The sequence below is a fragment of the Balaenoptera acutorostrata genome, chromosome 20, assembly GCF_949987535.1.
Source record: "Balaenoptera acutorostrata chromosome 20, mBalAcu1.1, whole genome shotgun sequence".
Classification (NCBI taxonomy): domain Eukaryota; kingdom Metazoa; phylum Chordata; class Mammalia; order Artiodactyla; family Balaenopteridae; genus Balaenoptera; species Balaenoptera acutorostrata.
This window is the reverse complement of record NC_080083.1, coordinates 45,884,050-45,908,256: the sequence shown is the minus strand read 5'-3', so window position 1 is coordinate 45,908,256 and position 24,207 is coordinate 45,884,050. Positions and strand designations below refer to the sequence as shown.

General features: G+C 56.1%; 2 protein-coding genes across 8 annotated transcripts; both read left to right on the top strand.

The window, feature by feature from the left end:
- Window positions 1-11: 11 nt before the first annotated feature.
- On the top strand, window positions 12-6,358 carry MRPL10 (mitochondrial ribosomal protein L10). Of its 2 annotated transcripts, none has more exons than XM_007177505.2 (5): window positions 12-121; window positions 2,011-2,180; window positions 3,809-3,973; window positions 4,228-4,372; window positions 5,405-6,358. In XM_007177505.2, exons 1-5 carry the CDS (start codon window positions 70-72, stop codon window positions 5,659-5,661), a joined length of 789 nt encoding a protein of 262 aa, XP_007177567.2. In that variant the 5' UTR covers window positions 12-69; the 3' UTR covers window positions 5,662-6,358. The 2 variants fall into 2 exon arrangements, with proteins under 2 accessions (XP_007177567.2, XP_007177566.2); XM_007177504.3 differs by lacking the exon at window positions 12-121 and adding an exon at window positions 134-283.
- Window positions 6,359-8,384: 2,026 nt separating this feature from the next.
- OSBPL7 (oxysterol binding protein like 7) lies at window positions 8,385-22,760 on the top strand. Of its 6 annotated transcripts, none has more exons than XM_057536603.1 (25): window positions 8,390-8,521; window positions 9,502-9,552; window positions 9,808-9,962; window positions 10,069-10,194; window positions 10,369-10,422; window positions 10,729-10,773; window positions 11,034-11,147; window positions 11,503-11,613; window positions 11,709-11,826; window positions 12,504-12,607; window positions 12,961-13,053; window positions 13,138-13,270; window positions 13,359-13,453; window positions 13,636-13,731; window positions 14,411-14,548; window positions 15,144-15,237; window positions 15,944-16,176; window positions 16,322-16,459; window positions 17,307-17,370; window positions 17,471-17,549; window positions 18,476-18,620; window positions 18,719-18,863; window positions 18,950-19,076; window positions 19,287-19,409; window positions 21,824-22,760. In XM_057536603.1, exons 2-25 carry the CDS (start codon window positions 9,549-9,551, stop codon window positions 21,996-21,998), a joined length of 2,709 nt encoding a protein of 902 aa, XP_057392586.1. In that variant the 5' UTR covers window positions 8,390-8,521; window positions 9,502-9,548; the 3' UTR covers window positions 21,999-22,760. The 6 variants fall into 6 exon arrangements, 5 of the variants coding, with proteins under 5 accessions (XP_057392588.1, XP_057392586.1, XP_057392587.1 ...); XM_007177506.2 differs by lacking the exon at window positions 21,824-22,760 and adding an exon at window positions 19,577-21,077 and having other exon boundaries at window positions 8,392-8,521; XM_057536605.1 differs by lacking the exon at window positions 9,502-9,552 and having other exon boundaries at window positions 8,385-8,521.
- Window positions 22,761-24,207: the final 1,447 nt, after the last annotated feature.

The following is a 24,207-nucleotide window of genomic DNA, read 5'->3' as shown; positions in this document are numbered from 1 at the left end:
GCCCCGGGACTACCCACAATCCTTAGCTCCTTCCGTCTCGCTAGGCTCCCGGTCGTTCTTCCGGTGGCGATGGCTGCGGCCGTGGCTGGGATGCTGCGAAGGGGTCTCCTGCCCCAGGCGGGTAAGGAGCGGCCCACGTCTTCTCGGCGCGTTCCGGCCGATGCTCTCTACTCGTCTCCCTCCTCTACTACTAATCCCCTCCCAAAATCTCTGATCCCAGACACCTCCTGATGACCCCTGACCCCAGCTAGATCGCCGGCCTCCTTCCCCCATCTAATTTCCTGTGAGTCCAGACTCTAGTAATAACGACAACACAGCAAAAACGTCAGCGACAACCACAGTATTTATTCTCGACGCCCCAGTCCCCCTGCCTTGTTTGGGGTTTCTCTGGCCCACCACCCAGCTCTTTCTGCCTCCAGAGATTCCTTAAGGCCTCAGCTTAAATGTCATCTCAGGCCTTCCCTCGCCACCCTCCGCAAAGGGTTAAATTTCCCCTGTTAAATCTATATCTCTCACCCTGTTTACTGACCCCTTCGCCTTATCACAATCTGTAATTTAGCATTTGTTTTATTTGTTGTTTTCTCTATTAGACTTTAAACTCCATAATGGCAGAACCCATGTTCATTCAGCATAGCCAGCATGTGGCATGGTGCCTGACATTAATAGGCATGCTATAGATATTTGTTGAATGCATGATTTTAAGTACATAATATAGGTCAGGCACAGTGATAAGTACTTTACATGTATTATTTCATTTAAACTTTAAAGCGTCCTTTGAAGAAGGCATTATCTTCCCCTCTTTACAGATGAAGAAACTCAAGTTTAGACCAGTTGAGTGACTGGTCAAGGTCACAGCTAGTAAGTGGCAGAAGAGAGATTAAAATCTGGTTCCATGTGTGTCAATTATATCTCAATAAAACTGCAAACATTTTGGAAAAATCTTGTTCCATCTGATCTAACTTAACAGGTTTTGTGGCCACTGGCAAGAAAACCTCTCACTTAAGCAAATCTCCATGCTCTCTGACTGTTAGAGCCACCTTCTGGCTGCACCTTTCTCTGAGATCCCATTCCGGCCTTGGGAAGGGCTGAAAGTGGGAAGCTCTAGCTTGGGTCCTTTTGTTGAGCATGAAGCGGTTACCTTGGCTTAGGGCTTTCGAGTGGCTCCCTTGTCTTCTGAGGGGTGCTCTCCAGCAATGCCTGTAAACAAGAAGTGTAGAGAGGAGGGAGACTTGTTTGGGGGAGCTGTGAGGACAGTATAACTTTTCCCTCTTGCTTCAAATCATGGGGGAAGGAGCAATGCTTAGAGCAGTGGTTCTCACACTTTAGCCAGCATCAGCATCACCTGGAGGGCTTGTTAACACTGTTTTCTGGGCTCCGCTCCAGAGCTACTGACTCAGTAGATCTAGAACGGGGCCCGAGAACTTGATTTTCTAACAAGTTCCTGGGTGGTGCTGATGTTGGGTTGGGGAGGGGTGGTGGTGGTGCACACTTTGAGAACCACTAGCTTACAGCAGGGGTTGGCAAACTATGGTAGGGCTGGTCACCATCTTTCCTACATAGTTGTATTGGAACACAGCTACATCTGTTTGTTTACATATTGTCTATGGCTACTTCCATCATACAGTGGCAGAGCTGAGTAGTAGCGATAGGCCATATGGCTCTCAAACTTAAAATTTTTGTTTGGTCATTTAAGAAAACGTTTGCCCAGCTCTCTCCTCCTTTTTAAAATGTATTCAAAATACTTTCTCCTTTGTTCTCATTTTTTCCTTATCTCTGTGCATAAAGAGCTGGAGAAATGGGCGCCTCCAAGGATCAAGCACCTGAGCTAAGGTCACCAATTAAAGAGAAGAGAAGTTTCGGGGATTCAGGCTTTCTAGCAGAGTTCCTTGTCCCACTCAGTGCTGAGGCTAGCTCTGTGAACTCTGGTTGTCTGTGCCTAGGGGGTGGGTTTTGTCCATCTGGTGCAGACTGAGAGGCTGCTTCTCACCATATGGCCGTTTCTTCTCCCAGGCCAGCTGCCCACCCGCCAGCTTGTCCGCTATGGCTCCAAGGCTGTTACCCGTCACCGTCGTGTGATGCACTTTGAACGGCAGAAGCTGATGGCTGTGACTGAGTATATCCCCCCCAAACCTGCTGTCAACCCCAGATGCCTGCCGCCCCCTCCCAGACCCCCCCAGGAGGTAAGACGCAGGCTGGGCATGTCGCCTGATGGTGGGATGGTGGATTAAAGTGATCTTGTCTCTGTGGCCGGAATGAAGTAGCACTCCAGGACATGGTCATCCACATCGTTGCCTCCCCACTCTGACCCTGTGGTCCAGATACTTTCAAATGAAATCTGCACTTGATTCTGCGTCGGCTTTTTGGGCTCTGTGTTTGGACAGGGCTCCCGGATTTCCTTCATTCTTGTCTCCAAAAATGTGTGTGTGAAAGCTGTCCACACAGGCGGAGGTAGGAGAGAGCATCGCTCCCGTCTTGAAGCTTCCATGTTTTCTTAGAGGAACAATACGAGGTGTTTTGTCCTTGAAAAAGGACAGAAAGACCAGTGGAGAATTGGTAACTTCATGGTGGTTCTCAGCTCCACAAGTTCTCAACTTTGAGAAACACTGTCTTGAGAAAATGAAGTCTTGTTCTGTGAAAATACCTCCATTTTGAATTAACATTGCAAAAGAGTAATCTTGTTTTATAATTGGTAAAATAATTCAGCATGAGTACAGTGTCAGGGATAATTAAATGATTTTGACAGTATTATTATCAAAATAATGTTCGCTGGGTCAGACTGCGGTCCAGTTCAAGGGGACTGAGGGTTCTCAGGTTTTAAAAACACTGCTCTAGGGAATTTCCTGGCAGTCCAGTGGTTAAGACTCCATGCTTTCACTGCCGAAGGCCCGGGTTCAATCCCTGGTCAGGAAACTGAGATCCCACAAGCCACACGATGCAGCCAAAAAGAATAATAACAAAAATTTAAAAATATATATTTATTTACTTATTTAGGCTGCACCTTGTCTTTGTTGCGGCACGTGGGATCTTCCTTGCAGCATGTGGGCTTCTTTAGTTGCGGCATGTGGACCTCTTAGTTGCCGCATGCATGCAGGATCTGGTTCCCCGACCAGGGATCAAACCCAGGCTCCCTGCATTGGGAGCACAGAGTCTTACCCACTGGACCACCAGGGAAGTCCCAATAAAAATTTTTTTTTTTTAAATTTAAAAAAAAACCCTTGACTTCCCTGGCGGCGCAGTGGTTGAGAATCTGCCTGCCAATGCAGGGGACACGGGTTCGAGCCCTGGTCTGGGAAGATCCCACATGCCGCGGAGCAACGAGGCCCGTGAGCCACAACTACTGAGCCTGTGCGTCTGGAGCCTGTGCTCCGCAACAAGAGAGGCCGCGATAATGAGAGGCCCGTGCACCGCGATGAAGAGTGGCCCCCACTTGCCACAACTAGAGAAAGCCCTCACACAGAAACGAAGACCCAACACAGCCATAAATAAATAAATAAATAAATAAATAAATAAATAATCATTTAAAAAAAAAAAAAACCTTGTGTCGAGGGCTGACTTTCAATACCAATAAAATTTTTAAAAATTAAAAAAATAAAAACACTGCTGTAAAGCCTGTGGTTATCAAATGGAAATGAAAGGATGGAGTGGGAGATAGAACATGTCTCTGAGAGTCAGGGGCCCAACTCTCCTGCCTGTACCCTGATCTTCGTTAGGGCATCACTGGAAGCTCCAGCGCCTGTCCCTGAGGGAGTAAGGGGTATAAGGAGAAGGGGCATTTTACGTCCCCTTGGTCCTCCCTTTCTGACTGCAGGAGACAGGCCTCATCCGGCTCCTCCGTCAGGAGATAGCAGCAGTTTTCCGAGACAACCGAATGATAGCTGTCTGCCAGAATGTGGCTCTGAGTGCAGAGGACAAGCTTCTCATGCGGCACCGGCTGCGGAAGCACAAGATCCTGATGAAGGTCTTCCCCAACCAGGTAGAGAACAGCCCCCTGGCGTGGGTTGCCGTATTCCCCTCCCCCACCCCCATCTCAGACCCCAGCATCTCTCCCAAGATACGGCACTCCCGACTCCTGCCTGCCACGGCAGCCCTCCAGTCCAGGGCCTAATCTGTGATTAGGGTTTGAGGAGACCCTCGGCTTGAGCCCTCAGCCTGGTGTGGCCTGTGACCAAGGTGGGTGACTCTTTCTCCTACTCGACCCCAGTAAGCCCTTCTTTCTTGCTGTTCCAGATCCTGAAGTCCTTCCTGGAAGATTCCAAGTACCAAAATTTGTTGCCCCTTTTTGTGGGGCACAACCTGCTGCTGGTCAGTGAAGAGCCCAAGGTCAAGGAGATGGTGCGAATCTTGAAGAGTGTGCCTTTCCTGCCGCTGTTGGGTGAGCATGCACCCCTGCCAGTTGGGGGTGAGGGTGAAGGGGAGTGGGTGCTAGAGCAGCCTGGTGCCATCTTCAAGGCTTGTGTGGGTAAAACTGTGGACATGCTTGGAGGGGACACCCTCTCACGATGGAGCCTGCGTCAGTAGCACCATTTGATGAGGGCTGCTTGTGTGCGTCACTCCACAGAGGGAAAGTTCAGACACCTTGAGTCTAGTAAGGGGGTAGTGGGTGTTGAAACCCACAAAGACAAAGATACTTAAAACAGACAGCCCGGGCTTCCCTGGTGGCGCAGTGGTTGAGAATCTGCCTGCCAATGCAGGGGACACGGGTTCGAGCCCTGGTCTGGGAAGATCCCACATGCCGCGGAGCAACTAGGCCCGTGAGCCACAACTACTGAGCCTGTGCGTCTGGAGCCTGTGCTCCGCAACAAGAGAGGCCGCGATAGTGAGAGGCCCGCGCACCGCGATGAATAGTGGTCCCCACTTGCCACAACTAGAGAAAGCCCTCACACAGAAACGAAGACCCAACACAGCCATAAATAAATAAATAAATAAACCCAAAAGTTAAAAAAAACAAACAGCCCAAGTGAAGGGTGCTGAGGGACAGTGAGCAATGTTTCCTAGACTCCCCTGAGGCCGAGAATCCCTGGAGGTGCTTCTTGCAGAGAATACTGATTTCACAGGTCTGTGTTGGGGGGCAGGAATCCGTGTTTATAATACAGACTCTCCCACCCCGCCCCCCCGCCCCAAACACACACTCCATGGTTTTTCAAGGAAGTTTAGGAAACAGTGACTTAGTGGGGGTTGGACCAGGTAGATGTATTATGTAAGGGTTTTCTAGGGAAGAGTTAGGAAGGAAGGGAGGGGATTGATCTGAAACAGTGGGAATGGGGCAGGGCACAAGTGGGAACCAGATTTGGGGGAAGGCTGGGAGGTAGAAAAGGGCAATGGAGAGCAAATTCCTAGGGTTGGACCATTGTTTTTGGAGAAGAAAAGCATGTGTGGGAGCCTTGCTGATCCTGTGTTCTTCCAGGTGGCTGCATTGATGACACCATCCTCAGCAAGCAGGGCTTCGTCAACTACTCCAAGCTCCCCAGCCTGGCCCTGGTGCAGGGGGAGCTGGTAGGAGGACTTACCCTCCTCACGGCCCAGACCCACTCCCTACTTCAGCACCAGCCCCTCCAGCTGACTGCCCTGCTGGATCAGTACGTCAGACAGCAACACGAGGAGGACCCTGTCGTGCCAGCCAGTGGGCAGCCGGATCCTCCCGACCCTGTTCCGGACTCGTAGCCAGCCTCTTGTACCCAGCCTGCCCATAAATACACTCTGCCCGTTGGCTGTCGGAGATATGGGGAACTTGGGGTGGGGAGTGGCGTTTGTTACCTGGCTTTCACTGACAAAGATCTCTTCTAGTACATGGCAACCCAGAGATGCAGAGGGATCCCGTTTCAGAACGGAGGCGGCTCGTAGTCACTGTCTTTGTCCCTAGTTTTCCCAACTTGGGACCTGATAGCAGCGGTCTCTTTCCGCTCTCCAGGTCCAAGGCGGAGAAGCCTTTGGTTTCTGTGTTCACTGTCCCTTGCTGCACGCGCCTCCCAGCCTTTCCCCTCGTGGCTCCAATGTGCCAGAATAGCTCAACTGAGTAATTAGTTGTGCTGAGAGTGGCATCTATTGAGAGCCTACTATGCCAGGCTCCCTTTACATGTGCTAGATCCTGTATTTCTCACGTGTTATCCCCATTTCACAGAGAGGAAGACTAAGGGGAGGAGAAGTTAAATAGCCCGCCCAAGGTCATGCTGTTGGTGAGAGGCAGCACAGGGACTGAACCAGGCTCTTCCTGCTCTGAAGATGCTGCCCTGGTTTTCTACACTAGAGCTTTTTCATTAGGGTCCCAAGTGTGCTTGGGTGTTAATTCTGCGCCCTCGGGGTGTGCCATGTCGTGGGAAAGTTGGGAGCACTGCTTTATGATAAAGTGGAATGCATTTTACTTACTGTGTTTTGCTGTTGACAAGCTTATCCTCCCTGTAGACTTATTCCCAAGGTCATCTCTGACTCACTTCCCTTCCTAGAAAATCCTTCCTCTTCCCATGTCCAAGCCTGTTACCTCCCTGTACCTGCTCCCACAAATGGCATTGCTTAAGCGCTTGTCCTTTTGAAGGCAGCTGCCCACTTTGTCCAGTATCTGACACATCCCAGGTGGTTCAAAACGAAAAAGCTGGAACTTCCCTGGTGGCGCGGTGGTTAAGAATCCGCCTGCCAATTCAGGGGACACAGGTTTGAGCCCTGGTCCGGGAAGATCCCACATGCTGCGGAGCAACTAAGCCCGTGTGCCACAACTACTGAGCGTGCACGCTAGAGCCCGAGAGCCACAACTACTGAGCCCACGTGCTGCAACTACTGAAGCCCGCGCACCTAGAGCCCGTGCTCCGCAACAAAAGAAGCCACTGCAATGAGAAGGCCGCGCACCGCAATGAAGAGTAGCCCCCACTCGCCGAAACTAGAGAAAGCCCGCGTGCAGCAATGAAGACCTAACGCAGCCAAAAATAAAATAAAATAAATTTATGGAAAAAAAAAAAAAGCTGAGGGAAAGCCAGGATTCTGTTTTAATAAGGGGGTCTGGGGGCTCTTGAGTAGGAGGCCTCAACCAAGTCTCAGGGGACTGGAGGTTTTTAATGGAGAGGGGCTGTATGACTAGAAGCCTGCCCTTGTGCTTGATTGGAGCGCATTCCGGGTGGACACGGGTGATGCGGGGAGTTGGTTGGTGATCATTGCTCTGGGACTTGGAGCAGTGCCACAGCTTCCTTAGTCCTGGGCAGACACTGCTCTGGCAATGATGATCTGCAGCAGCTTTTCCTTCCCTGGTTCAGGACCAACTTTCCACAGTGCCCAGCTCTGTGCCATTCGCCCAGGGATGCTCAATCAATAGGAATTGAATTAAAAGGCCCCTGAGGCTCCTGGATGCCAGAGCTGGTCTGGCCAGTGCTGCCCAGTGCTCTTCCTGACTCCCAGAACCCTGCCAGGTGCTAACAACGCCCTCCTGGGGTGGCAGGGACAGTGCTGAGGTTCCGAATGGAACGGAGAGCAGGCATCTCCTGAGAGATGTGTAAGCCAAGGCCCATGGGACAGCTGGTTGGAGAAGTGGCCTATGTCATATTGGGAATCAAAGAAGAACCTCGAATTGCATCCTTCGCCTGCTGGCGTTGCCTGAAGCCACAGCATTAAACCCATTTCTTTCCAGAAAGTGGCTGCACTGCACTTAAACCTGTCAGTCCAGTTCACATGCATTTGAATGAATTCTAGACCTTTCTCAAGAGCTAATTTTTAATTAGAATTGAGCAGCTGGACACAGTACTCCAGCAGAAGGGCAAAGGTATTCAGAAAGGGAGGCCGAGGGTACCAGAGTTGGCTCCAGCTAGCCTTTCAACAGCCAGGTGGTTACTGCCCCAGACTTGCTCCCGATCCAAAGACTTGGTAGGCTGGGGGGGTGGGGGGTGTCTTACCACATAGGTGCTTCCGGCCCCCATGGGTCCTGACCTGGTGGGGCATCACCCCCAGTGACAGCCTCACTGTGGCCCTCTCAACTTTGCCCTGCTGACTGCCTTTGGCACTGTCAGTTGTGGTTCCCTAGGGGCATCCTTCCCTTCCCGTCAACCTGAAAGCTTTGCTGGCTCCAAATTCCACAATCTATTTTCAGATGTAAAACGAGAGGCAGGGGTTAATAAGGAAATGGCCTTGGGTACTAATTGGGGTCAAGGCCATGCTAGGATGAGCAAATTCTTTACCAGCACTAGCTTGGGGCCAGCAGCTCCCTAGTCCTCTGTGATCTATCTGGAACTGTGCCCAATGGGGACTCTGCCCCCACTCCCAAGCTTTCTGGGCGCTGGGGAGTCGGCTCAGCCCTGAGTCCTCCGGGGAGCAGGGGGGCAGAGCTGAGCGGCTGCCCGGAGTTTGGCTGGAGGAGGGGCCGGGGGAGGGGGAGGTGAGGAGATCCGGCTAGAGGGGAGGCTCCGACGTCTCCTTCCTTCCTGGTTCCTGCTGCAGCTGCCGCCACTGCTCAGCTCCGTGAGCAGGGAGCTGGCGGCTCGGAGACGGTGATTCAGAGGCGGAGCGGTGCGCGGGCCAGGGAGCACTGGTGTCCATGGACCCTGGGGTAAGGGGGCCGCGCTGGCATCAGCTGACATTCCCCAAGAAGGGGACATTCACCTGAAGCTGGTGGGTCTGGTCTTCCAGAGATGAGGGCGGGAATGGAGGTGGAAAGGGGGCACCCACCCGGCTCACCTCGACCTGCACCCTCTACTAACAGAGCCTCCCCTCCACCCGCAAGCAGTGAGGGGCCAGGATCCCACGGGGCCAGGAAAAGGGCACAGAGACACCCAAACACTGGAAGAGTTTGTTAACTTTCAATGGCTGAATGTAGGAGTTTCCCCCCAGGTCAGCCTCTGGTAGCATGGGCCCCTCTGCCCTGACCTGGCCACACACACCCCACCACGTCCCTGTCCCCTCCTGGCCTCAGCTCCACCGGAAGATCTGGGCTGCTTCCCCAGCCTCAGGCCAACCTTGCCCCTCCAGTCCCCTCCCCCGTCTCACACACACAGAGCCTCATGCATTATTGATCTCCCCGTGGAGCCAGGATGGCCAGGGCTGGTGCCAAGGGCGCCTGTGGGCACTGCTGAGGGACGTGTGCGGTCCTCGGCATGTGTCTCCAATGGCCCGTCCCCTGCTCTCTCCAGGTGGATGGCACTTCTCAGGAGCCCCAGGGACGGGGATGAAAGAAAGGAGGCTTGGGGGATGGGGGGACAGAGGGTCCAAAGTGGGCATCCTAGGGGGGCGATTGTTGGGAGGCACGGGGGAAAATGAGGGCTGTCTCAGGCCTCAGTTTCCTCAGGCAGAAAAATGGGAGCCCAGGAACTAGAGGATATGGAGGCCAGTTGGTGGGGAGCTGGGGTCAAGAGGTTGGGGGGCTCTGTAAAGGGATGATGGCAGAGGAGTCTCCATGCCGTGGTGCTGGGGTCAGGGATCCTGGCGGAAGAGGAGCTGGGTTGAGATCTCACTTGTCCAGTCTCTGGATCCCTCTGTCCTATTTTGGAGCCTCTTCCTTCACTCCCCTGCCTCACCTCTGATTACCCACAGGGAATCCTCCAGAGAAAGCACCTGGAAGTGTTTCCTGGAGCTGGGGAATGTGTGAGTGCCTAAGGTGGGGCAGGGCTGACTTTTCGAGGTTTTCTTTTGGCACCGGCCTGCCTGCTGCGCGCTCCACCTCTCTGGGCAGTGGGCACGGAGACCTGCCCAGAGTGGGGTGGGGACAGGCTTGGGAGAGGTGTGGCAGGTGAGCGGAAGATGTGCTCAGGGGCTCTCATCCCAGAGGGTGCAAGAGGGGCTGGAGGTGGGGAAGGTGATAGCCAAGTCTGTGCTAACAGGGTCTCTCTCTGCTTCAAGGGCCGCCTCAGGACAAGGTGACATCTTTCCCCTTCCACTCTTCTCTACGTCCTCAGCAGGGAGTGGCCACTCCCTTCCCCATGGACTTCCAAGAGCGGGACCCTCCCTCCCTGGCTGAGAGCACACAGTCCGCAAAGCCCAGCAGTGCCCAGCAGGTCTGAGGGTGGGGAGCAGGCAGTGGGCGCGCCAAGCTTGGCCCACAGGGGAAAGGCAGAGGTGGTCGCCTCACCTGCCGCTCCCCAACTCTGTCCTGGACTGCAGGCCTCCGAGCTGTGGGAGGTAGTGGAGGAGCCTCGGGGCCGGCTGGGGGCAGAGGGTATCATGCCCGAGAGGCAGGAAGGCCACCTGCTCAAGAAGAGGAAGTGGCCTCTGAAGGGCTGGCACAAGGTAAGGAGGCAGGGCCAAGGGAGGGGCCAGATGGGGGGGCCGGACGGGGATGTGTGGGGTTGCCGGGCGGTACAGGGTGTTTGTGTGTCAGAAGAAACTTCTGTATGGTTGCTCTCTCCCCACGTCCTTTCCTCTCTGCCCCCCGGGTCCTGTCCCTTCTGGGCAACGTCACAGAGATACTTTGTGCTCGAGGATGGGATCCTTCACTACGCAACGACTCGGCAAGATGTGAGTCAGGGCCTCGGCTGGGGGATGAGGGAGGAGTTTGGCCCCAGAGTGCCCTGGGCGGGCAGGGGGCTTCTGGAATCCCCCAGAGCAGGGTCTGAATCCCAGGTACACCAATTATTGGGTGTGGGGTCTTGGGCAGGTTACTTCCCTGGGCCTCAGCTCCTCACCTCTAAGGTGGAGAGAGTGCAGTCACCCATTTATAGAGTCTTTGTCTTGGTGAGGGCTCTCAGGACAGTGCCGGGCATAAAATAAGTACCCAAGACATGGGAGCTGTATCATCCTCGCCCTTGTCCTCTGCTCTTGCAGGAACAAGGAACTAAAGGCCTAGACACCCAGGCTCTCTCCAAGAAGGTGCTCCTTTCTCAGCCTCGCAGATTCCTGAGGGTGGGAAAAGTTTTCCTCACTCTGTGACTGCCTAGAGCTCAGATTGTGACTTGGCATAGCGGGGTGTCCTGTGCGCAGGAGGACGACTGACAAGTCCTGCTGATACTGTGACTTGGGCATGAGGGTGAACCTGCTGCCTGGCCCTTGAGCCTAGCGTGACCTCAGGAATGGTGGCCCTGGTGGCCTAAAACCAGTCCCCCTTTCCCCCTCCAATCTCTCCACCCCAGATCACCAAGGGGAAGCTCCATGGCTCCATTGATGTCCGACTGTCGGTCATGTCCATCAACAAAAAGGCCCAGCGCATTGACCTTGACACTGAAGACAACATCTACCACCTCAAGGTGATATCCCTGGGAGCCAGGTGGTGGCTTGGCCCCCAGCCTGTCAGAGGCACTGGGGCAGGCAGGAGAGAGGGACAGGGGCCGAGGGTCTGTCTGAGTTTGACCAGAAGGGAGTTCCCACCATGTACGATAGCTAATGGCAAACTGGCCCTGTTGGTTGTTATGTGAACAGGAACAGAGCTGAAGGCTTGGACACCTGCAGAAGCTGTTCCTGCCTCCCCGCAAGGGACCTTTGCACAAGCTGTGTGCTATAGGGAGAGACCCTGCCTGCCTGCGGACCAGAGCCCCAACTTCTTGCCCCTAGAAAGCAATCCTTCCTTTCATGCATCCCTCCCCTTCTCCATCACCTCTGCAGATCAAATCCCAGGACCTGTTCCAGAGCTGGGTGGCTCAGCTGCGTGCCCACCGCCTGGCCCAGCACCTGGATGTGCCCCGAAGCCTGCTGCCCAGCACCACTCACAGGAAGGTAAGATGGGCCCTGGGGCAGGAACAGGTGATGTGGGGATTCAGGATGAGACTCAGGGAGGCAGGCACCTTCCTGACCCTTGACTCACCCCACAGGTTCCTGGTGCCCAGCTTCCGGCAGCGGGTAGTGCCTCGGCTCTGCCAGGGGTTGGACCTCGGGAGAAGGTGTCTTCCTGGCTGAGGGACAGTGATGGGTTAGACCGCTGCTCTCATGGTGAGGGGCCCCTAGCACTGCGCCTCCGTGGGGAGGGCCCATGCTATTGCATCTAGGTGGCATCAGCAGTCACAAGGAGGAGAAAATGTTACCTCCATCCCTGCCTCTGGGAGCCCCAGGCTGATGGGGGAGACAGCCTCCACCTCTAGGCTGATCAGGTCTCCTAGGGCCCTGCCCTGGGGAGCCTCAGGCTTACAGAGAATGGTGGGGCTCGTGCTCTAGGCACATAGACAGACCCGGACACAGGGCCAGGACTCATGAAAAAGAAGATCCAGAATGCCAACGCAGGGAGGGGTCCTGAGGAGTAGTGCCAGGGAAGGGGTGTGCACTAGAACCGGATTCCTGGAGTTGCAGGCTGCGATGCTGGCCTGGGAGAGGGAAATGCAAACCAAGGGGGGAGAGCAAGAGTGGGGGCCCCCTGGCCTGTGTGGAGGCGGCCGAGGTAAGGTGTGGTCTGGGGACAGAGTGCAGATTGGGGTGCGGGCACTCCCGTGAGGTCAGACCAAAGGGTGGGAGCTGGGAACCGCTTTGGACTCGTGAGTAGGGGAGGGGAGCCAGTGTCGGGATTTCCGTGGCTGCGGGTGAAGTCTTTGGAGGAGGAAGGGACGCTAAGGGACAGACTCTGGGGGGCCTGGCCGGTGCTGGGAGAGGGACTTCCTCATTCATCCTTCCCACAGAGCTCTCTGAGTGTCAGGGGAAGCTCCAGGAACTCCACAGACTCCTCCAGAGCCTGGAGTCCCTGCCCCGGACCCCCTCAGCCCCTGTTATCCCCACACACCAGGTAAGGTCCAGGGGAGGAGGCAGGGGCCCGCCCAGGGCTCTCTCCGCTCTTGCTGTCTTCATCTCCGTCACTTCCCCGGACAGGTCCCCAGTCCCCCTTATATGCTGCGGTTTCCTGGAGAGCCACCATCTCCCCGTTGCCCCTCCCCACCGTGTCCAGACCGCCTCAGGGTTGTCTTTCTGCCCCTTTGGAGCGACCCCTTCCTCCTGTGCCCAGGCGGCTGCCAGGCTATCGGTCTTCTGCCTCCGGGATGCTGGTGTCTCTGCGTCCTCCTTCATGACCGTCTACCTCTCTCCCGGCTTTGGTGGTCTTCCCCACCCTGAGACTGAAACTCCCTCACCTCGACTTGCCAGGCCTCGGTGACGACCGAGAGACCCAAGAAGGGGAAGCGGACCAGCCGCATATGGTGCACACAGAGCTTTGCCAAGGACGACACCATCGGGCGGGTGAGGTGGGGTGTGGACCTCGAGATGCTGGATGGGAGGGTCTGAAGGTGGCTGCGCCCTTCAACCCCTCCCCTTCGCCTACAGGTGGGTCGTCTCCATGGCTCTGTTCCCAACCTGTCTCGCTACCTGGAGTCCCGGGACCCCTCGGGCCCCCGCGGGCTGCCACCCCCAGACTATGCCCACCTGCAGCGCAGTTTCTGGGCCCTGGCTCAGAAGGGTGAGTGCGTGCCCTGAGGGTGGCTGGGAGCAGGCGGGGAGAGGGAGAGGGAGAGGAAGGGAGTCTGATGGCCGGCCTGCCCCCACAGTGCACAGCTCGCTCAGCAGTGTCCTGGCCGCCCTCACCACTGAACGGGACCGACTGAGGGACCTGCACCAGGGATCGGAGCCATCCAGGCTGGGGGTGAGGCTGGGGGCAGGGTGGCCAGTGGGAGGAGCGGGCCCGAGCCCGAGGACTGCAGGCCTGGGCGTGGTCGCGGACCTGGGCCGGGAAGGGAGGTTGGAGGAGGCAGGCTGTGCCTGGCAGGCTGGGGAGGGCTTCACCCGCCCCGTCCCGGCACCTGTGCCCTCACCCTCTCCCTGCAGGTCTCTGAGGCCGCAGCCGGCCCGAGGCGCCTCCACTCGCTGTCCGTGTCCTCCGACACCACTGCAGACTCCTTCAGCTCCCTCAACCCCGAGGAGGTGGGAGCCGGGGTGGGCTGTGGGGACCATTCCTCTGGGCCTTCTCTCCCAGCAGAAGTGAAGGCGTGGTTGGCTTTCAGACCTGAAACTCCAGCCCCTTTCACGGAACACGGGCAGCAGCCACGTCTGGGTCATTTCTTAACAGCATGCAGAGTGCTTGTACTTTTAAGTCAGAGTCCCGTGAGGCAGTGATTCTTACCCTCAAGTTCACAGATGAGGAAACTGAGACTCAAAGAATCTAATTGATGGGCCCAGGCTCCCGTACTACATGGGTTTGAATCTGGCTCCACTGTATGCTGGCTGCATGACCCAGAGCCTCAGTGTCCTAATCTGCAAAGTGGGGGTAATAATTGCACCTACCTGGTAGGGTGAGTGTTGGGATTGATGGATTTGATACACACAAAGGGCTTGGAGCCGAGCTCAGAGTCAGTGCCCAGGCAGTGTAAGCAGTTATTATGGAACCCGTATCTCCTCACTTCCAGGCCGGGATCTTTCCACCAGGCCTTCGTACCCCACTACGCTCGCTCCCCTCCGCATCTTCTCCTGCTCAGCAGGTCTCAGACTCAGATAGTAAAAGTCCCCAGTCACACTTCCCTCACAAGGGAGCTGTCAGGCCAGGGGAGCCCTGCCTGACTCTCCCGGCTGGGCCTTGGGCCTGACACCTGTCCCGCTCCCACAGCAAGAAGCTCTGTACATGAAGGGCCGAGAGCTGACCCCTCAGCTGTCCCAGAGCAGCGTCCTTTCCCTCGCTGATTCCCACACAGAGTTCTTTGATGCCTGTGAGGTTCTCCTCTCTGCCAGCTCTTCTGAGAATGAGGTGAGGGAGCAGGGAAGCTGATAGTGAGAGAGGAGGGACCCTGGGAATAGAGGGGTGGGGTCCCGGGAGACTGGAATCTGTAGATTCCCAAGTCCTTTCTAACCACCTCGGCCACTATCTCTGGGAACACGTGCAGATCTGCTGGGTTTGTGTGGCCCTGCTTAGAAATCTCTGCTGGGGACCCTTCTTCCAGTTTGATGTGCTCCATCCCCATGGGTTCTACTGAAACTGCTGCCTCAGCTGCACCCCGTCATCTTTCTGTGACCTCGTTTCAGCCTTAGCACTCCCTTGGCGCTCACCCTCCTGACCCTGAATCCCAGTAATCCCCAGCTTCCCTTCCCTTAGTGTCCCGCCAAGTCCCCGAGCTGCCTCCCTGCTAGTCGTAAGGCCAGGCCCTCTCCCTCCCAAGGTGGCAGGGCACACCATGATGCCAGGCCTCCCAGGGCAGTGTCTTAGGGCTCAGACCCCCCCAAATATATTCTCTTCCCCTTCCCACCAAAGGGCTAGCTGGGCAGATTCTTGCCAGGCCCTGGGCACTGTCCAGCTGCCTGGGGGAGGCCTAGTCTGCCCAGCCTGTCATCTGTCCCTGGCCCAGGGCTCAGAGGAGGAGGAGTCATGCGCCAGTGAAGTCACCACCAGCCTGTCCGAGGAGGTGCTGGACCTCAGGGGAGCTGAGCGCTGTCAGAAAGGTGCCAGCCAGACGGGCGGGAGGGAGGGCTGGAGGTGGGCACAGCAACGGGGTTTGTCCAGGCCCAGGCCCCTTGGGCAGTAGTCCCTTGTAGTACTGGTGGGCTAATGGCTTCGGGTGCTGACTCCAGGGGTGACCCTGGGGCTGAGTAAGGCTAAGCTGTGACTGTGTTCCAGGGGCGGCTCTGGGGGTGGGGCAGGCTTAGCCTGGGGCTAGCCTCCACTCTGGGCTTCTGAGAAGGCTTGCATGGGCCTGATAGGCAGAAGGGCCCGCTTTTTAGCAGTGTGGCTTTGTACGTGTCATTTTACTTCTTGGAGCCTGTTTCCTCATCTATAAAATGGGCTGAATAATTTTGACATTGGTTTTTGTGCTTAAGAAACGGAGCAGAAGCCAAGGGTGAGACTCAAGAAGGGCTTCTGGGGTGCAGGGTTTCTGTTTCCAACAGTGGGAACTGTCCTCTGGTTCTTAACCCTGCTGCTCACCTAAATCCCCAGGAGCTCATCAAGAATTAACCACTCCCCACCCCCCCATCCCCCCCCCAAAAAAAATAGAATAAGCCCCCAGCCGCCTGCCCCATAGTGAGTCGAGCCTGGGGCCTGGGAGCGAGCAGACCTAGGAGCACCTCAGGAGCTCGGGAGGCCATGGGCCTGGATGCGAGGTGCCCAGGGCAGAGTGACAGGCGGGTTGGCCCCGGGATTGTGTTCCAGGAGGAGCTGTGGGACCACCCCGCCGCCGATGCCTACCTGCGGCCAGTGGGCCCGGGGCCGACGTGAGCCTGTGGAACATCCTGCGGAACAACATCGGCAAGGACCTGTCCAAGGTGTCGATGCCCGTGCAGCTCAACGAGCCACTCAACACCCTGCAGCGGCTCTGCGAGGAGCTGGAGTACAGCGGCCTTCTGGACCAGGCCAGCCATACCACCGACCCCTGCGAACGCATGGTGGGTCCGCCCTGACCCCGCCCAGGCTGCCGCCTCCGCCCAGGATCCGGTCTACCGGGCCGACCCCAGGCCCCCGTCCTGGCTCACGGTGGGGTGGTGGTGGGGTGGCATCTCCTCTGATCCCCCGGCGCCCCGCCCCCTGCAGGTGTACATCGCAGCCTTCGCAGTGTCAGCCTACTCCTCCACGTACCACCGGGCGGGCTGCAAGCCCTTCAACCCTGTCCTGGGGGAGACCTACGAGTGCGAGCGGCCTGACCGAGGTTTCCGCTTCATCAGTGAGCAGGTGAGGCCCTGGAAGAAGTGGGCTGGTCGGGGCAGCCATGTGGCCAAGGCCGGGGAACACCCAGGCTTCAAGGGGCCAGGGCGTGGGCGAGAGCACCCGACAGTCGGGCAGTCAGGGGAGGAGCTCCCTGCTGCCTGGGGAGACGGACTTCAAACAAGGAGTTACTGTACCATGTTCTAGAGCTGGGATTGTGGAAGCTCATAGGAGGTTATTCAGCTCTATTGGTTGGTTGGTTTTTAAAGCCTGAAGGCCACGGGGAGTCATGGGAGAGTTTTAAGCAGTAGAGTGACATGCTTAGAATTGCACTTTATAGAGAACCCTCAGGCAGTGGTGGGCGCCAGGTGACAGGGAGAGGCAAGGAGGGCAGGCTGTGGGATCCCTGAGTTCTAGGTTCCAGATGGGGAGCTGTTCTAATGAGGGCAAGGCCGAGTTTTTCCAAGGGTGTGTTGTGGAGATTGCAGGGTGATGATCAGCTTTGGGGAAGATGATTAGGGAAGAGGGTCCTCATGGGAGGGCTGGCTTTCAGGCAGGGCATGGGTGGAGGCCCCACCTGTCACTGCTAGAGGACTTGGGCAGGGTCTCTGGAGGGCACCATGCATAGGGTCGGCAAGGAGGGCCCTGGAGAGGAGGGAGGGAGAAGGGAGAACGTAGGGGCCTCATGGGAAAGGAGAGGGTGATGGAATTTGGGTGGTGGCCAAGGACACCTAGACAAGAGACCTGGAACTAACTGGTCTTCTGGTTCCCAGGGGAACTGGGGATGGGGGTGAGGGATGTTGGGGGCCTGGGGTCAGGAGCAGACCCCAGGGTCCTCAGGAGCAACCTCTAGAGAACTTCCTTGCTCATCAAGGTCTCCCACCACCCCCCCATCTCGGCCTGCCATGCGGAGTCTGAGAACTTCATATTCTGGCAAGGTAAAGGATGGGGCTGGGGGTGAAGGGCAGATGGGAGAGGGGCTGGAACACTCTCTGGTCTTATCTCTGCTGTCGCTCTCCCTCCCCCACCCAACTCCAGACATGAAGTGGAAGAACAAGTTCTGGGGCAAATCCCTGGAGATTGTGCCTGTGGGGATGGTCAATGTGAGCCTGCCCAGGTGAGTGTAGGCAGCCAGGCCCAGCCTACAGGCCATCCTCCCTCCCCGGGCTGGGATGGGGAGGTGGGAGGGACAGGAGAGAGAGACCTGGTCTGAAGCCGCTCAGGGTGGGGCAGTGTCTGTACATTTATACCTGTGTTAACAGCAGTTGTCAATAAAGAAAGGTGAAAAGTCTTAGAGCTGGAAGGGCTCATCAAGGCCATCTGATCAAGTGGCTTTCACACTTTTTGACCATGATTCACTGTAAGGAATGCATTTGAGATTTCAAGTCAGTGCACAGTAACCCATTCCCCCCCACACATGCACACACACACACACACACACACACACAGAAACCTAAGGTGATTCTAAAGTGATTTCAGGATTGCTCACAAACCACATTTGAAGCACCCTCATCTAGCCATGTTATAGGTGGGGAACTGCAGCCAGAGGCCAGTGCAGGGGTGGGGAAGACCCTGGACTTCAGGGTCAGAAGTCCTGGGTGGGAGTCTTGGTTCTACTACTTAATAGTTAGACAAGCGGCAAAAAGACTTGACGCCTCAGAGCCTTGAGTCTGCTCGTCTATAAAATAAGAGTAATAAGTAATATTCGACAGAAGTGGGGAGTAAACAGGCTGATATATGTGAACAGACATATATATATCCCAAGGACATGGACCCCGTCTATGTTTTTACCCCTGTCACTTAGGCACTCAGGAGCTTTCTCAACAAATGGAGACATGTTAGTTGAATACTTTCTGTGAAGGCTGCTTTGCTTCATAAATATGTCGTCCTTCACAGAAGGACCATGAGCTGGAACCAGGACCCCAGGGTTCCTTTCCCAGACCCGCATGACCTGCTCTGATGAGAGAGGCATTCCCCGGCTCAAGGTGGCACTTGTTCCCCAGGGCCGGCCAGCTGCCCCCTGCCATGCTCTGTCTCTCTCAGGTTTGGGGACCACTTTGAGTGGAACAAGGTGACGTCCTGCATCCACAACATCCTGAGTGGCCAGCGCTGGATTGAGCACTACGGAGAGGTGCTCATTCGGAACACGCAGGACAGCTCCTGCCACTGCAAGATCACCTTCTGCAAGGTGGGTGGCCTCCCTGCCCCACCTGCCCGTCCCAGCAGCTCGCCCCGGGGAAGGGGAGGGGACACCTCCCTAAGCCCTCTGTCCCACCCCCACCCCAGGCCAAGTACTGGAGCTCCAACGTCCATGAGGTGCAGGGTGCCGTGTTCAGCCGGAGCGGCCGCGTCCTCCACCGACTCTTCGGGAAGTGGCCCGAGGGGCTGTACCGGGGACCCCCGCCGGGCGGTCAGTGCATCTGGAAGCCCAGTAAGTGGGGTGCTTGGGGCGGGCTGGGCAGAGGTGAGGGCAGCTGTGCTCAGTCCACCTGCCCCAGCCCCCTGCCTTCCCCCTAGACTCAATGCCCCCAAACTATGAGCGAAACTTCGGCTTCACTCAGTTTGCTTTGGAGCTGAATGAGCTGACGGCAGAGCTGAAGCGGTCCCTGCCTTCCACAGACACGCGGCTCCGGCCAGACCAGAGGTCAGTGCCAGGCGGGTGCCGCTCCGGAAACTCCGGGCTCCTCCCTCCCCACGTGGGTTTCCACACAGACCTGGGACTATGTCCTTCCTTCCTTGAGTTGCCTCAGGGAGATGGGACCTGTTTGGGGGCAGAACTGGGCAGGCACAGCGGCCTTGGATTTGGGGGCCTCTGAGGGTGGGCAGTTCCGCTGACTGCAGTCTGGATGCTCAGGTACCTGGAGGAGGGGAACATACAGGCCGCCGAGGCCCAGAAGAGAAGGATTGAGCAGCTTCAGCGAGACAGGCGCAAAGTGATGGAGGAGAACAACATCGTCCACCAGGCTCGCTTCTTCAGGTGCCTCTGCCCCCCTCTCCAGGTCTCTCTGCAACCCAGGCCCCCCTCCTCCTCCCCACTAGCCCCTTCCTGCTTTGAGTGGGGCCGGCAGTGTAAGGCAGCATCTCGGGACCCCGGCCTCAGTGCCGGATGTTCACCCCTCTTCTTCCATGGCCCCCTTCCCCCAGGCGGCAGACAGACAGCAGCGGGAAGGAGTGGTGGGTGACGAACAACACATACTGGCGGCTGCGGGCCGAGCCGGGCTACGGGAACCTGGACGGGGCCGTGCTCTGGTAGCCCAGGTCCCAGGGGCAGGAGGCCCCGGCCCCCCCCTCCTGCCCCCACCCCCCCACGGACACATGGGTGAGGCCAGGCTCTCCCACTCACTGCCCTGGAGGCCAAAGGGGAAGCCCTGGCTCTGGCCCTCTCCCCTCTGCCGGCCAGAGGGGCTGCATCTCAGCCCATCACCCACCCCTTGTTTGGGGTGGGAAGCAGGATTCGTGCTTCCCCAGTCTTGTTGCCCCAGACAACCAGCATGTAAGACCCTCCTTGCTCTGTCACCCACCTTCCTTACCCCCTGGGGTACTTGGGGGAGACTCCAGGCCCTCCAGGATCTGTTCCCCATTTCAGTGCCTTCCTAGGACACAGGGGACCCCTCGACGTTCCCCAGGATTCCTATGCCCAGGACTCTGGCCCCAGCTGTGAGGTTGGAGTGAGTGAAGGAGAGGGGACGGCCTTTTCTCCCACCCCCGTCCCTCCCATGCCCCATCTCCAGCATCTTCTCCCCATGCCCTGGCCCAGAGGGGCTCCCTTTGCTTGGCCCTGGCAATTTCTCCTATCTTCCTGGATCCCCTTCTCCCAAACTGCAAAACGCCTGCAGCTGCCAGCTCCTTCGTCCCTGGTCCTCAAGTGGTTTCCTTCAGTCTCAGCTCAGTGGATCCCCCAGAGCAGACAGGGCAGGAAGGGCGCCTGGCCTCTGACCCACCCGGAGTGAGCGAGCACTCATGAGAGTGTTGGTTTGTGTAGAAGAGTGTGTGCGTGTGCCTGTGTACTGCTTGCGGGCGAGCAGGATTCCTCATGTAGGCCGGATGTCCCCTGCCGGGGGTCCGCCACCATTGCTGCTCATTTTACCAGTCTGCCTCTGATTAAGGTGAATTGCTATGACATTCCAAACTCCAGTAAAGACTGTCCCAGACTTTGGCCTGTGAGCATTCATTGAAAAACATGTGCGCTCAAGCCCAGTGAAGGCCCATAGCTCCCCACTCACTTGGGCTAAAGACCCAATGTCATCTCTCTCCCTTAATCCTCACCTCCTGTCAATTCTGCCTCAGTGTCTCTCTGGCCCCTCCTGTCAATTCTACCTCAGTGTCTCTCTGGCCCCTTCTCGTGATTGCACCTAGCTTAGGCTGGGCCCTTATCAACTTTTGCCTGGACTATTGCAGTATCCTTGGAGCCTCCAGTCACTTCCATTCTAATGCTGGCTTTCAGGGTGATATTTTAAAAGAGAAATATGGGACCTCGTGCCTGCTTCAAATACATCCATTGCTTCTGAGCGCCTCAGTGGAAAACCCAAACTCCTTAACCAGGCAGAAAACTGTGTGGTCCCTGTCCCCCTCTGGCACAGAAGCTGCCCTCACCCCCAGCATCCTCGGTCAGGTCTGTGCTCACCTCTCACCCCCTCAGTGACTTTCCAAGGGAAGGGGGGAGGGGGGAGGGGCTAGAAGGGATGGGAGAATAGGGCGAGCTGCCTTTCTCCCCCTCCCGCACCGCCTCGGCTGAGTTCAGGTCCCAGCTCTGTTATTCCAAAGCTGTTCTGATCTTGGTCAAGTGCCTTACCTTTCTGTTCAGGGACTCCGTGGTCCTTCATTTGGCCTCTTTTGTGTCTTAGAGGAGAATGTATGTCCAGGCTCCTGATTTCATTAGTTGTCTCCTAGCCCCTCAGCCCACCGCACTGCACACACAGGCCCTGCTCTGGTTTGAGGGATGTCCCAAGAGCTGGTCATGCTTTCTCAGGGGCAGCAAGAACAGAGGGGACCCCTGAGCTACAGCAGCCCTTCCAATCCTAGCCCTTTTCTTCTTCCCTCTCCTCCAGCCCACCCCCACCCCTGCCCCTGGGGTGGGTGGGGGGGGGTCCACATTTCCACAGTTTATTTACAGAAGATGCTAAAAGGAACACACTTGTCCTGACACCATGCACCAGAAATAACCTCAACCCATTCCAGAAAAAAGCCAAAGCCTGCACACATTCAGGGTCTTTTTTAAAACAAGGTACACTGTCTTCCTCCCCAACCCTTTCTACCCAGAGCCACACACAGCCTGACTGACCAGCCTGTGTTCGACTTCCACATATTTTAAGAACTAGAGTTTCAAATAGAACAAATTCCAAAGTTATTTTTGTAGTGGAGACAGGAGACTAGCAGCTCCTCTCCCCACAGGAGCCAAGCCGTCTGTGGCTATCGCCGTCGAGACCAGTATCCTCTCCCCTCCCCGGCGAAGGTGGTCAGGTTGGTTTTGCTCTTGCTGGGGCATTCCCTGCTGGAGGACTGTTGTCTCTCAGAAGCCCTCCCCATCCATCCAGGGTTTGGTGGATCGTTGCTGACAGGGCACTAAGGCCAGGCTGAGGGGAGCCTGGATTTCTGACTGCAGGCCGTGTTCTGTGGACAGAGTGTGAAGGGGCAAAAGCAGCTGTGGGTACAGAGGGCGGTGGCCACCTCCTGGGCACCAGGAAGACAGTTGCGGGTGTAGCTCACGTCTGGTCTGAGAAAGAAATGCTGGGCCTCCTTCTCAAGCCCCTCTCAGTCTAGTCTGAGGGCTCACAGCAGGACTGCTCACCGTGGGGCTTCGGGGCAGCCCAGCCCAGACACAGACCCCTGGCTTTGTTGGGAGGCTATGGCGGGCCTGGGCCGAGGGGAGGATATGGGCTCAACGGCCCACATCTTGACTCGGCTTGGGAAAGAGGCAAGGTGGGACACACCAGTTTGTAAAGCCGGGCACCTGCTTTCCCAGATGAGCAAAGGTCAGAGCTTGAACAGCAGGGGAAAACCTGGGTCCGAGGATGGTGGCAGAGGGTGAGGGGGGCAGGCGAGAGTTGGCAGTCCTGACCTCACCTGCTGTGGACCCTCCAACCCCAAATCGCTCCACCTAGAGACAGATTAAAATCGCCTTTTAAAACTTAGTTACCCTCAGCCATAAAAAGGAATGAAATTGGGTCATTTGTAGAGACGTGGATGGATCTAGAGACTGTCATACAGAGTGAAGTAAGTCAGAAAGAGAAAAACAAATACCGTACATTAACGCATGTATGTGGAACCTAGAAAAATGGTACAGATGAACCGGTTTGCAGGGCATAGAGACACAGATGTAGAGAACAAATGTATGGACACCAAGGGGGGAAAGCGGTGGGAGGCGGGGGTGATGAATTGGGAGAATGGGATTGACATATATACACTAATATGTATAAAATGGATAACTAATAAGAACCTGCTGTAAATAAAATAAAATAAAACTCAAAAAGAAAAAAGAAAAAACAAAAAAACCCCAGAACTTAGTTACTGAGGGAATTAATTCCCTGGCGGTCCAGCGGTTAGGACTCGGTGCTTTCACTGATGGGGCCCAGGTTTGATCCCTGGTGGGGTAAATAAGATCCTGCAAGCCACGTGGCATGGCCAAAAAAAAAAAAAAAATTAGCTACTGAATGGCTGATGGGGATGCCTGCGTAGCAAGGGGCAAAAAAGGCCAGAAAAAAAGACCAGAACACATAACCTGCACCCCCCCAAATTCCCTGGATCTTCTGAATAAAGGGTGGTTTGGGGTGCATGCATGTGTGTTTGTAGTGACTCGCAGAGAGGAGGGAGTGCTGAACCAGGCCAGGAGCCAGTGTCAAAGGTAAACATAGTCGGACATTAGCTGAAGTGGTGAAAACAGATTTTATTCAGTGACTACTGACAGGAGGGGAAAGAGCTGAGCTCCGTTCCGATCTGTGCAGAGGAGACTGGGCGGTTAAGGGGAGAATGAAGGAGTGGGGAAGGGCAGCAGGGCCTCAAGCAGCTCAGAGAAGAGAAAATTACAAAGGGTCGGCAGTGTAAGTGCGATGAGGCCAGGGTGCCCGCGAGCAGCAATCATCCTAGGATTGTGTCCTCTGAGAGAGACTGGGAGACAGGACCTCTACCCTTCCTGATGACTGCATTTCAAGTAGTGGTTTTCAGGTCCTTGAGAAAAACACTCTTGTTGTAGAAGGAGGAGGGACAGAGGAAGGAGTCACAATTACAAGCCCTTTTTAGTAAATGCTCTAAGAAAGGGAAGTCAGGGCCCTGCGTCAGGTGTTGGCTAGAACAAACAGTGAATTCTGCTGGCAGTGTTGAGCTTTCTCAGGCAGGCATCTGAGGGGACTGGGGTCATCCTAGGGACACAGGCTGCTGGAAGCTGTGCTAGAGTTTGGTCATCTCCTAGTGCAGGGGTTTGGGCGGAGTCGTTATGTGCTGATTTGCAGCTCTCAGGGGACACCTCACTTCCTCTCCTGGAGGACAGGGTCCGGATCTGATCCCCCAAAGCCAGAGGTACCCACCTCCCTGCTCCCCAGTGGCATGCAGCCCAGGTGGCTGTGAGTGGGGTTTTCCCACTGGCTCTGCTACAGGGAGAAGGAAAGCAGCATTGGGGCAGTGGTGGGGATACCCTCAGGGTCTGACCAACGCCTGCTCAGGATGCAAAGGTGTTGATGCCTGACTTCAAGTCCACTGGTTTCGGTCTGTCCCCGAAAGGCCCTACTATTCCCCTTCTTCACAGGCACCTTAAAGATCCCTGGTCACATTGCCTGGGATCC